Source organism: Notamacropus eugenii, chromosome 1 (assembly GCF_028372415.1).
Source record: "Notamacropus eugenii isolate mMacEug1 chromosome 1, mMacEug1.pri_v2, whole genome shotgun sequence".
NCBI lineage: Eukaryota > Metazoa > Chordata > Mammalia > Diprotodontia > Macropodidae > Notamacropus > Notamacropus eugenii.
In genome coordinates this window covers 619947105-619960459 of record NC_092872.1, presented here as the reverse complement: position 1 = coordinate 619960459, position 13355 = coordinate 619947105, and the positions used below count along the sequence as shown (strand labels likewise).

The following is a 13355-nucleotide window of genomic DNA, read 5'->3' as shown; positions in this document are numbered from 1 at the left end:
AAATTATAAAAAATTATCTGACCAGTTACTGGAAGAGTCAAAGCAAGAATGAAATTCCAGTACTTTTATTGTATCGTAGTACTTAGACCGACCAAGTCCTGGTCTAGAGACCACATGAAAAAAAAAAAAAGAGGGTTAAGCTACTATGTCCAATGATTTTAAAATATTTCAGTTACTAAGGCAAATAATTTCTATCTGCCTGAACTGGTCAGAGGAATAGTCATAATGTTTCCATATTCACCTTTCACTCCTCACTTGGGCCACGGTGGCTTTTTTCAGGATATTTTCTTGCTCATGGGCTAAATGATCCAGCTTCACCATGTTTGTCCTCTAAAAAAGTTTCAAGAAGTCAGTGAATATATCCATAATTATGTCCACTCCCAAATTATCATACAGGGTTAGAATCCAGTGAGTTAATCTTAAATTCAGACTGACATGATGAAAAGAACATAGGATTTGAACTCATATACCTGGGACTGCATCCCATCTTGGACACACCCTAGATATGTGGCCATTAGTAAATTATTAACCTGCTGTGAGGCAGGTTCATCTATAACTTGAAGCTATTTTGTACTATTGGATATCTGTCTGGAGCCACAGATACAGAATCTGCATTGTTCTTACTGAAACACAGCATGGAATTAACATTAAACCTAAATAAAACAAACCTAAATTTAAAATGCTCTAAAAAAGTAAATTACTTATTCTCTAAGCATTTGTTTACATGCCAAGAAAATGGAAAGTACACTTATACTACCTACCTCACTGGGCCATTTGCGAAGAAAGAACTCTGGTGAGTTTGCAGTGGGTAGAGGACTGGCCCTGGAATCAGGAGGACCTGAGCTCAAATCTGACCTCAGACATTTGATAAGTACTACCCATGTGACCCTGAGTAAATGACATAACTTTGATTGCCTTGCCAAAAACAAACAAAAACACCTCTGTAAACCTGGAAGCACTATATCACTGTGAGTTGTTGTTGCTAATATTATAATTATTAAAAGTCTTTTATTTCAGCCTCCAAAACTCCTCCACAACATCATAACAGATCAGATGAACACCTCATGTTCATTCACATTTGTTTGAATACTTTTAATGGTAATTCACTCTGTGGTTGGACAGATCTTTTTGTTGTTCAGTCGTTTCGGTCATGTCTGACCCTTTGTGACCCTACTTGGGGATTTTCTTAACAAAGATACTAAAGTGGTTTGCCATTTTCCTCTCCAGCCCATTTTACAGATGATGAAACTGAGGCAAATAGGGGCAAGTGATTGCTCAGTGTCACATAGCCAGTAAGTATCTGAGACCAGATTTTAACTCTGGCATTCCTGATTTCAGGTCCCATGCTGTATCTACCCCACCAACTAGCTGCCCTTAGCCAGATCTAGCTGACAGAAAGTTTCCTTATTTGTATTCAGCCAAGATCTACCATATTTTAACTTTGCTTTTACTTTCTGGAACACCTCCCCCAAAAAATCTAGTGTTCCTACCATATGATAATCTTCAAATAACTGAAGAGAAAAAAAATTTTCTTAAACTATTCCTTCTATGACATGGTTTCCAAGATTCCTCCTCAAGTTGAATGTCCTCTCATGGATATACCCCAGCTTGTCAAAGTCCCTCTTAAAATGCGGTGCATAGAATTAGACACAGCACCCTAAAGGGAGTCTGACAGTATTAAGGTTTGGCTGTTAAAACCAGTTTTCATCTTTCATGGCCTTCATTCATACCCTGGAATGTAAATCAAGTCAAGGTGCTTGGAAGTTGGCAAAATCTAGTACAACATTTTCAAATATCAAGTGTGGAGAAAGATCACCAATATTTTTTCTTTTCTTTTGCCAAGCTCTTGTAAATGGCTGTGTTTAAATATCCTTGTGTTCCCTGCTATTTCTAATAAGAAGCCCACAAAAATAGATTCATGGATGACCTGGTTAATAGGAATCTCCAAACTTACTGCGCACTCCTTTCTCATTATACAACTGACTGCAGAAATCAAATCCTGTGAAAGGATATCCAAGGTAGATGTCAGGACAAGCAGGGCCTGTAGGAAGGAGTGTTTGCCTTCTTGGAAAAGCAGCTGTGCAGCAGAAATAACTTTAAAGGCAGAATATAAAATGTGTATACTGAAAAAAAAAACAGGGAAGAACATAATATCCTGGCTTTTTCCACTATCTGCTTCCTCTAGGCTTATTGATCTAGGAGAGTATACATGCACTAAAAGGTAATGAAGACCCCTCTGGATTTATCAAGGAAGGAAGGATGCATGTGAATCAGTTAAATCCAGTGGGAAGTAATTACAAGACAAGTGTCAGCCTGGTTTACACATGAGGCCTTTTCAAGGAAAGGGTTGCCAAATGCAAGATACATTTTTTCAGTGCTGGTCATGCAGAGAACCTGGTAGGGAAGAGGGGGGAGTCCAATTTAAACTGCAAAGACTGGTAAAACTCCAGAGAAAGTCTGCCACCCATTTGTCTACTATCATCCACACAGTCTTTATAATCAAACAGAGCTATAAAGGCCAAGAAGTTCAAGAATATGGGAAAGCCAAAAAAATAATAATAAGCTTAAAAAGGACAGAAGTAAAACTCAGATCTTCCCTTCTGTTCTTTGGATAAGGGTCTTCACCTTCAGCAGCTCATGACTAGGGAAGGACAAGAAAGGAGACAGAGAATTCATTACATTTATCACTTCATCTTTAAGTCCAACAAGTCCATCTACCTATAGCGATGTTTAGTGGAACGAAAAATGAAGAGAAAAAGGTAAAGAATTCATTGTATTTATCAGTCAAAATCCAAGACTATCATAGCTAGTAAGGCCATATAAGGCTCTTTTCTACTCTGTGATATCCTATCAGACACTCAATTAATCTAAGATGGGACAGTAAATGCCTCTGAGGCAGTAATGAAGTCTGACAAGGAACACAGATATCTCTTCCAAAGCAAAGGCAGACCAGTGTTGTTGAAAGGTGGCACAGCCAATGTTTGCATTTAGTTTGATGGAGATGTCAGCAGCGTATGAGCACATGGAGTATCAGAGCTGTAAGACTTCTCAAAGGTCATCTCAGCCTGCCCAGCAATCCCCTGGATGGCTTGTGGTCATCCGGCCTTCATTTGAAGATATCTAACACCTTATCTAACACCTCATTTCTGAGGCCTCCCATTACAACTTTAGACAGTTCTGTGAGTAGGTTTTTTTTCCTTCTAGCAAGCTGAAATCTGACTCGCTGCCACATCCATCCATTCATTGCACCTAGTTTTGCTTTCCAACTGAACAAATGGCACAATACAGTAAAGAGATCTTTCACACTAGAGTCAGAGGATGTGGGTTTGAATCTACTTTTGTCAATTGCTAGCTGTGAGACCTTGTTTAAGTGATTTAATCTCTCTAGGCCTCAGTCTCCTTGTCTGCAAAATGAGACAGTCAGACTAGATACTCTCTTATGTTTCTCTCAGATCTATATCAGCCTTATAAGTCCCAACCTCTCCCTGCTTAGAACACTTGAAGGTAGTGCTATTGGTAATGTGGGACACATCACTCAGTTAACTGTTAAGCCCGAGGAAGTGAGGTGTTACACTTGGCAAAAAATGAGGAAGATTCTGACTATGAGGTCTTCTAGAGGCAGCTTTTGAGAAAATAAGATGATTCTTGGGTTTTTAAATCTATAACTATTTCTATAGTCAGCAACTCTGTAAGTAGCAAGTGTCCCCAAAGTAGCTGTATGGAGGAATGTGGGGCGAAGCCAATGAATGGAAGAAAGGAGAACCTACTTACCCCTACTTGGGGGCAGCTAGGTGGTGCAGTGGATAAAGCACTGGGCCTGACGCCAAAAAGGCTCATCTTCATGAATTCAACTCTAGCTTCAAACATTTTTTACTAACTGTGTGACCCTGGGCAAGTCACTTTACCCAGTTTGCCTTAATTCACTGAAAAAGGAAATGGCAAACCACTCCCGTATCTTTGCCAAGAAAACCCCAAATGGAATCACAAAGAGTCAGACATGACTGAACACAACAACTTCCCCTATTTAGAAGTCAGACTATTTCAAAATAATGAACTTGGGCAAATCACAATGGCCAGTGAAGGACCAAGATTGATTCAAGTTGCTAGACCCTAGGACCTCAACTGAGCAGTGTCTAACTAACCACTACGCTAGCCATTGATCTATGATCCTAAATACTAAGACATGACAGGCTTCCACATATTTTAATATATCTACTTAACCTTGTCCTGCTACATGTCTCTTCTTTCCTAGGCTAAGCATATTTGGTTTCTTCTCTAGATTCTAATATGTATTGTTTCCAGGCCCTCACCCTCCTGGGTCATCCTTCATCGTTCAGACTCCAGTCTGTCATTGTCCTTTCTAAAAGTAGCACCCAGAATTGACCACAATTCTCCAGATGCCTGCCTGCCCTGGTCAGGCCCCAGAAGGACCATTACTTCCTTCACTTTTTGCATTATTAGTCTATTGATGCAGCCAAAAATACATTAGCTTTTTTATTTTTTGGCTTCCCTGTCACTCTTATGATTCATTTTAAGCTTGCAGTCTGCTCAGACTCCCAGGTTTCGCTTTTGTTCTCAAGGTTTTACACAGTATACACCTATGGGAGTGCCAGCTCTAGGATCATTAACACAACTGAGTTAATTATCAACGTAACCACAATGGAAGATAGTTTGTGCTTTCATTCATTTAAAGGATATTTATTGTCTGTCTATTATGTAAGAGAAATGGTTAATAAATTAGCTTTGGGGAGGTTCGAATTGCCCTTTAGGCATCTCAACTGTTCTGGTACCTGGTATTAGACACTTACCAGAAGCCTTGGAAGTTATAGCCTCCTCTGCTAATAATGGAGGGATAAGAAATATCCCAAGCAGGACTCAGGGAATCCCAGTCCTCTTCCCCCTCTGCAGCAGGGAAGGCTAGATCTGAAAGAAAGCTGAGCAGGCACAGAAGAAGCTCATTACTAGTCTAAGGGTAGCTCCTGCTGATTGCTTTATCTGAGGTGAGTACTAAGGGTCAGTCAGGCCTTGTGAGTGTCAATATTGAGGTATAACCAGGGAAGGACGTGTTCTAGCATTTACAGAAAAAGATTTGGCGCTGGGACTGAGATTCTGCTTATGCCCCAAATGTGTTGAGATCTATTCACCAGGTGATCTTTCCTGAGATTTCAATGAATTTTAGATTTGGGACTGGAATCCTCTAATTCAGGGGTTCTTAACCAGGCCTCAAACATTTACTAGCTGTGTGTGACCCTGGGCAAGTCACTTAATCTGATTTTCCTTAACTCACTGAAAAAGGAAATGGCAAATCACTCCAATATCTTCCCTTAACCTGGGGTCCAGTGGATACCCAAGGAGTTCATGGGTAAATATCAGGAGGTCCATGAACTGGATAGGGGGGAAAAATTGCATCTTTATTTTCTACCTGAAATGTATTATTCCATTCAATTATGGATGTCAGTAACAAACATTATTCTAAGAAGAGATCCGTAAGTTTCTGTCAAAGGGGAAATCCAAAACAAAAACAAGTTTCAAAAGCCCTGATATAGTCCAACTATTTTATTTTACAGGTGAAGAAGCTAAAATTCAAAAAAAAAGAAATGTTTCACTCAGAGTTATACCATTCACAGAATTCATAAATCTAGAGCCAAAAATTACCACAGAAGCCAACTCCCTCATTTTACAGATGAAGAAACAGAGTCCCAGGGAGATTTAACTGACTTTCCCAGGACTGTACAGATAGCAAATGTCAGAAGCCAGAATTGAATCCAGGTCCCCTAACTCCAATGCCAGTGTCTTTGCCACTGGACTTTTTCAAATATAGGTGCTCTGACTCCAATTTTTCATACGCTACATCTGAGTTCTGCTCTAGCCAGAAGGTTGGTACTACAGGGAGCTAACATCATGCCTACTTGAGGGAACACTTATTTTGTCTGTGGGTTATGGAAAATGCCTGAATGAGAGACCTGACTCAATTCTAGTCACCCTAGAAACAGCCCTCCCAGGATGCCAAACTGATACAAGTTTTGGCCTGAGCATATGTACATGAGAAACTTTTGTCTGTTTCCTTTCCACAGTATCAAGAAATTTCATCCTTATGGTCTGGTTGATATAATGCAATTATGCACATAGTAGGGGCATAAAGAAAGTGTAACAGGATTTAATAGGAGAACAAGATCACACTGGCCATGAGAAACCAGGGAAAGCTTCACAGGGGAGGCACACTGTAAGAGGAGACAGGTAGAGATATTCAACCCAACCCAAACCGTGGTCTTCACTCTTACCTCAGAAAAAAAGGCCAACTGACTTGTACAGTCTAGGTCAGGAAAAGGGATTGCAAAATGGAAGATGATAGTAAATAAGGAGGAGATGGGTCATATCCTTCAGGGTCCAGATTGTCCTAAAGGAATTATCAGAAGGACATGAAAATTTGGGAAATTCTTCCCTTAGCACAAAAACTGCCCAAGTTAGAAGCTACAGCTATAAGATGAAAAAAGCCTCCCTCTTGGCTCTGGGAACTTACATGAATTCATGAACTTCTTGTGTGTTGTTGTCATAAAGGGGAGGGGGATTTTTCTCATAATTTCTTCTAGTGTTAAAAGAGCCTCTCAAGCACCTCTGTTTGTATAACACTAATCCCTGTACGTACTTCCAGGGAGAGAAACAGATGGAAACATGTTTAGAGATGAGGGGCAATAACCCACTTGAGGCTGTTATGGAACTACCAAAAACCATGATTTGTGGTGGCACATCAGGTGTCCTCTTTACTGCTGACAGCAGCATGTACAGAAGTGACTTTGCCACTGATATTCTATTGGTTTATTTGGACCTCCTCAACAGGAGTTATGCGACTGGGGACCTGAGATGGCATCATATTTCACAAAACCTTTATCAGCTGCAATATCAGTGATCCTGTCCTAAGCACAATGACTCAAAGATGGAAAAATGTAAGCACTTTTTCATGGCTACCTGCTCTTTCCTTCTCTCAGTCTCTGTCTGTCTGTTTCTCTCTGTCACAGACACACACACACACACACACACAAAAGCATCCATTTTCTCTTCCTTCCACCTGCTTCCCCCAAACAAAAACAAAGAAAAAGAAAATCCTCAAAATAACTACACATAGTCAAGCAAAACAGTTTCCATGTCTACATATGTATGTCTCATTCTGCATCTCAAGTCCAGGATCTCTCTGGAAGGAAGTGGACAGCAAACTTTGACATTGGTCCTCTAGAATCATGGTTGGTCATTTGAATTGATCAGAATTCCCGAGTCTTTTTAAGCTGTTTTCTTTATAATGTTGATATTATTACAGAATTTATTCTCCTGGTTTTGCTCACTTCATCTTATCTCTTATGATTATTTCTAAGGATTCAAGCTGCTTATCAAAAGGCACAAGAAATCCAGTTCAATGTTCTGACCTTTGGCTGATTTGTTCTTCACCTTGAATTTCCCTGCTAGTAGGACCTTAAAAAAACCTATTTGTCCAAGATAAAAACCTCTAGTTGTCACCATCTGGAATTATACCATGAGCAGCATGGGAGGAGGAACAAGTCAGTCAATAAGTATTTATTAAGCACCTACTATGTGCTAGGCCCAATGTAAGCACTGGAGATACAAATATATAAAAAAAGGCCATCCCTGCCCTTGAGCAGCTTACAGCTTAATGGGAGGAAGATAGTACCCAAAAATGTGACTGAAATGAGGCAGGAGAGGGAGGTATCTGGAATAGGGGCTCAACAGAAAAGTCCAACACAGTACAGGTGGGAAATGATGAGATGGCGGACCTGGGCTCCCTCTATAAATGGAGGTTGGGGAGAAATCCATCATTCCAGCCTTAATCAGAGAGGCAAAAGATACTGATGAATTGTGAACCAAGGCTTTTGTGATCTTCTTCCAGGATTATCATGGAGGGCAGGATGGGCATAGTGGAGAAATCCAGAGAAGCGTAAGACCAGGTGAGAAATGAATTTACCCGCCTCAATCCTCTTTCCCCATAGAGATGGGTAAGGTAGAAGTTGCTACCATTGTGAACATACTACTACATTTTCTGGATAGTGTACAGGGGCAAAAGAGGGGAGTAGAATGAGCTGCCGCTGTAAAGACAAGCAAAAATCTTCTATAAAGTCACACGAGAAGTGAGGTGAGGGAGACAGACCAGACAGACAGACAGAGATCTTCCCAGTGATGTGCAGCTGGGCAGCAAATTTGCCAAGAGTTGAATTGGAGAAGAATGGATGGCATTCACAGTGGGAAATTGCAAACGCTCCTTTGCTAACTCCAACTTTCTCCTGAAAGCAAAGCAACTGACAGAACCCCCTAAAATGTCAGCTGTTGTCACTAGTTTTTATCAAGTACTTGAAGGTTTGCAAAGTACATTACATATATTATCTCATTTGATGCTCACAGTAACCCTGGAAGGTAGGGTCTATTTTACAGATGGGGTAATTGAGGCAGGAAGAGGTTAAGTGTCTTACTCAGGGTCATACAGCTAATATATAACTGAGGCTGGATTCAAACTCAGGTCTTCATGACTCTAAGCCTAAGAGTGTTATCCACTTCCTCACTTAGCTGCCTTTTTCTCTTCTACTATGGATATGGAAATTTTTGCTTATTTTGGTATTTGTTCCATCTACAATAAAAATAAAATTTTTAAAAAATGCAAGGAGGTATAGATGGCTTTTGATTTTCATACAGTTGAGAAGTACAGGAGAATAAGAACTAGATTTAGAATCAGAGGGCCTGGTTCAAATTCTGGCTTTACCTTTTACTACTTGTATGACCTTGGACAAATCACTTTATCTCTACAGACTTCAAATTTCCTATCTATAAAATGAAGGGTTTGGACAAGATGACCTCCAATGTCTCTTTCAGTTCAGGATCTGTGGCCCAGTGCTCCTCCATGTGGCATGTGGGAGGAAAGTGCAACAGAACCCACTCATAGCCCTCTATTTCCCCTCCATGCATCTCAGGAGGAAGGAAACTTTCCTGTCTGGTATGACATTTTCTCGAAGGTACTCAGAGGACAGCAGAGGATAGCTCCTTCCTATGTTCCCCTCTTACTGACCTGCCTCAGAGGGTCACTGATGATCTCACCACTCAGAGTAGGTTCAAGCTTTCCTTTTCAGCTTAAGGTTTATGCTAAAAAACAATAACAATAACCTAACATTCCCACACTATTCCCTCTTGCTCAGCTCAGCAGTATCAGGAGCTGCAGGGCTGACTCACATCACTTGAATAATTGCCTTTTAATGGTACCACTTTCCTCACTTGTAAAACAAGGCTCTGTGATTTCTGACTCAGAAGCATCTGCCATAGTGGGGCACACCGCCCCTCACTCCGATCCCTAGAAACCCTGTCATTCATCCTCAGTTATAGCTTCCCCCTTCAATCCATTCCTTGGTGGCTAACTCTTCTTTCTTCCTTTATCACTGCCTGGATGTGGCTCCTGAGGTAGACAAAGCTTCCATAGGTGACTGACTGAATTGCTGGTACACAATTTGCCTGTGCTCCTTTAGAGAAGGAGTGTGTGTGTGTGTGTGTGTGTGTGTGTGTGTGTGCGCGCGCGCGGGCGCGTACGCTCGCGTGTATGTCTTCTCAAGTAGCATTTTTCATTCAATCACAGGATACCAAAAAAGTGGGCACTCACCATCCTGGCTAATGACCATAGTCCCTTTCTGCCTCTAGCCAGATTTGTCATGCCCTCTGCTCTAGCTTAGAAACACCACAGAGCTCTATTAAGTGTGACCTTACCATGTTATAGGCTCCAGAGCTTGCCTGCCTGGTTGTATCTATAGCAATCTTCTCAGGGAGTTCAGATCTTTTCTATAGCCTTTCTCACTCTCACACATGTTATAGAACCTGTATTTACCAACATCTGGGTTCCACAGCACCCAGACTATGCTTCTAATGTTAGCTCACATCTGCAAACTACAGATATTCCACATGTGCTTCTCTGTATATATGGTGCATTTTCTCCACTATCCTCCATGAGAAAATTTAAGTTGATTGAAGATAGGAATGGTTTGTTTTGTCTTGGTACCATACCCTCCATATATATTTTATTATTTTTTTATTTGACTTGAACTGAAAGCTTACACTCAGTTAAGGAGAGTTTCGGATATGCAAGCAGAGATAGTCCTTTTGTTTCATAAAATTAAGACGTTCTGAATTTCAGTTTCATCTTTTGGAAGCAACCCAGTAAGATGTAAGCTCTTTGAAGGCAGGGGTTTTTTTTGTCTTCTATATCCTTAGCATCCAGCCTGAGCAGAGAGACAGGGACTTAATAAATGTTGTTGAATTGGACAGCAGAAGGCTTACACCATTTGTTACCGAGACAAGAGAGGTCAAGGAGTGTCTTAGGAAGGATTGAATCCATTCTGTCTGGATTCTGAAAGGTCTGTCCTCCAGGCTATTTTAAAAGGCCACAATGTCTCTGGGTAGTAACAAGCAGCAGGGAAAACTTGTGCACTGTCTGATGAGTAACGGTGCCGAGTGATGGAGGACTCCTGTCAGAGAAAATGTTGTTTGCTTTGTAGGACACTAATGAATAAACTCTAGCACCTTTGCAGATCACAGTGGACCAGGAGGTCCATGATGCTCTCAGAGGCTGGGATATAGATGGGGATGGGGGATGAGGGGAGGGTTGTATGAAGGGCTCGAATTGCTTTGTTGCCTCATAACAAAAGTAAAAAAAAAAAAAAAAAAAAAAAAAAGACACCAATTATAGAAGTAGAGCCAGAGATGAAGCGAGACAAAAAAAAAAAAAAGATCAATAATCCCCTCCCCAAAGAGGGGAGGCTAGGAGAAAATACAAGGGAGTATAACAGATTCTTTATTTCTCAATGTTTACCCCATCAAAAAGAAAGGCTTATGTCCTCATATTGAAGAGCAAGAGAAAATGGAAGGCACACCTCCTCTCCCTCCCACTCACTGCACTCCCAGAATGAGGAAAACAGTTGTGGACAATCATTAGCTTGCATTTATTAAGTCCCTACTCCAAATGATTTCCCCACCCCCCTTCCCAATACAATAAATTTTCTTAACAAGCTGAAATTTAGCATAGACTTTTCTTTTTAATGGTAGGAGCAAGCCTCCTAAAATATGGTTTATAAATAAGAATTCCATTACTGTAACTTGTTTACATAATTCATCTTCACAAGACTAGCACTCCTGAACCCGACAGATTGAGGACAGATTTAAATTCAGATATCCCATCCAAGACCCAGGGAGACATAGTTCTGCACTTCCAAACAGCACTGCAGAAGAGGTCACAGACGAGTTACACAGACCGAGCTGCAGAAATACTACCACTTTTATTTTCATCCTTACTCCAAGACGGCTGCAGGAGCTGTCATATAGCCAGGAATCTCTTTCAGGCAAGTCTTGCTGTAGAGTGTGGCTCAAACCTGAGTTGGCTTCTCCTCTACACAAGTTCAGCCCTGAATTCCTGCTCTGTTCTGTCTTTGCCTTCAAGCCTTCCATGGGGCCACAAGTTTGGCAATGTGGATATCCCTCTCATCACTGATGACCATTACCCATCCACACCTTTTCCTTCTGTGAGATGTGTGTTCATGGTCCATATCTTTTATCTCTGTAGGAACGAGAGAAGGATTGGTGGAGGGATAGAACCGTTGCTCAGGGTGAATGGGAGTGGAATGATAGACTGACTGTTCAACTCATTCTGGTTTGTTTGTTTGCTTTTTTCTCTTCCAAGGAAAACAACCTTTGAACTGAGAAGGATAGAGAGAAGAGGAAAAAAAACATAACAGACTGTAAGAAGTCTAGATGGACTGTAAGGTCAAAATGTGTGAACAATATGATATGACAACCAAGTAAGCTAATGTGATTTTAGACTGATTTAAGAGTCACAGCTTCCAGGAATAAGCAGTAGATTGTCGTGCTATACTCAGTTCCTGCCAGACTGAAGAAGGAATAAGATGCTCAATTCAGAGTAACACACCTTAGGAAAGGCATTGGTAAGATGGAATTGTCTAGAAGAGGATAATCAGGAAGGTAACAAGTCTCAACTCCATGCCTTGTAAGATTTGATTGAAAGAACTGAGAAAGTTTAGCCTACAGAAAAATATTCCAGAAGGGCATTAGAGTAGTCACCAAATATTTGAAGGAGAGTCATGAGGAAGCAGGATTATACTTGCTCTTTTGAGGGGAACAGTATGGTACTGGGAACAGAACACCAAACTTGGAGGCATACGATGCAAGTTCAAATCCCAGCTCTGACATTTACTACATCGTGACCTTGGGAAAGTTATTTAAACCTCTTTGGTCTCAGTTTTCTCATCACTAAAATGGGGTGCCTGGATTAGATGACTTCCAATATTTTTTGCAGCTTTCTATCTACAATCTATGACTAATAAGACAGAACTAGGAGCAATTGGTAGAAGTGGGGGGGGGGGGAAGGAAATTTTAAATTGGATGCCAGGGGAAAAAATTCCTAAGAATTAGAGTTACCCAAAAATGGAATGAGATGCCTCAGAAGGTAGTGAGTTACATTCATAGAGAATCTTTAAGCAAAAGTTAGATGACACTTATGGGAGAAACTAGGTGGTGTAGTGGATACCGTGCTAGGACTGAAGTCAGTCAGGAAGACATGACTTATGACACCAACTAGCCATGTGACCCTGGGCAAGTCATTTAACCTTGTTTGCTTCAATATCCTCATCTGTAAAAATGAGCTAGAGAAAGAAATGGTGAACCACTATGCTATCTTTGCTAAGAAAACCCCAAATCAGGTCACAGAGTTATAAATGACTAAACAACAATAACACTTACAGTATATCTTACAGTATATATGCAGAAGGAATTCTTTCATTGCCATAGGTTGGATGAATCATTTGTGAATAGTTTTAAAGGGCAGTAGTGATCATCAGACATGAGCTTGTCTTTATCAAGACCATATTATGCCATAGTGACCTCATATCCTTTTTTGACAATATAACTAGACAAGAAGATCAAGAGAACACAGTAAACATGGTCAACTTAGATTTCTGCAAAGGATTTGAAAAGATTTTTCCTCCTGTGCTATGGAGAGGTCTGGGTTAGATGAAAAGCCCTGGATCTGGAACCAACTAATAGCATACTAGCTATATGACTGAGCAAACTGTTTCACTTCTCTCAGGCTCAGTTCCTTCATCTATAAAATGGGGATAATAATATATTACCCACTTCCCAGAGCTTTGTGGAGGAAGCATTTGTCCAGTCTGTGAAATATTAACAGTGACAAAAACAGAAAAAAAGTTTGAAAGGTAATGTGGAGAAGGCGGAGGGCAGTAGGAAAAAAGAAAAACAGATACACACACACAAAATGAACTGCCCCAGTCATGGAACTGGCTGGAGTC

At 40.7% G+C, this 13355-nt stretch overlaps 1 protein-coding gene across 4 annotated transcripts in view; it reads right to left on the bottom strand.

Moving 5' to 3' along the window:
* The window catches only part of ZMAT4 (zinc finger matrin-type 4), a 756701-nt gene that overhangs the window by 616583 nt on the left and 126763 nt on the right, over positions 1-13355 (bottom strand). For 3 of the 4 annotated variants that reach the window (XM_072635102.1, XM_072635104.1, XM_072635105.1), the window contains exon 2: positions 242-330. The exons of the other annotated variant lie outside the window; for it this stretch is intronic. In XM_072635102.1, coding sequence (XP_072491203.1) covers positions 242-321 — 80 coding nt within the window. In that variant the 5' untranslated portion in view covers positions 322-330. The remainder of the gene's footprint in view (positions 1-241; positions 331-13355) is intronic. 4 annotated transcript variants of the gene reach the window in all.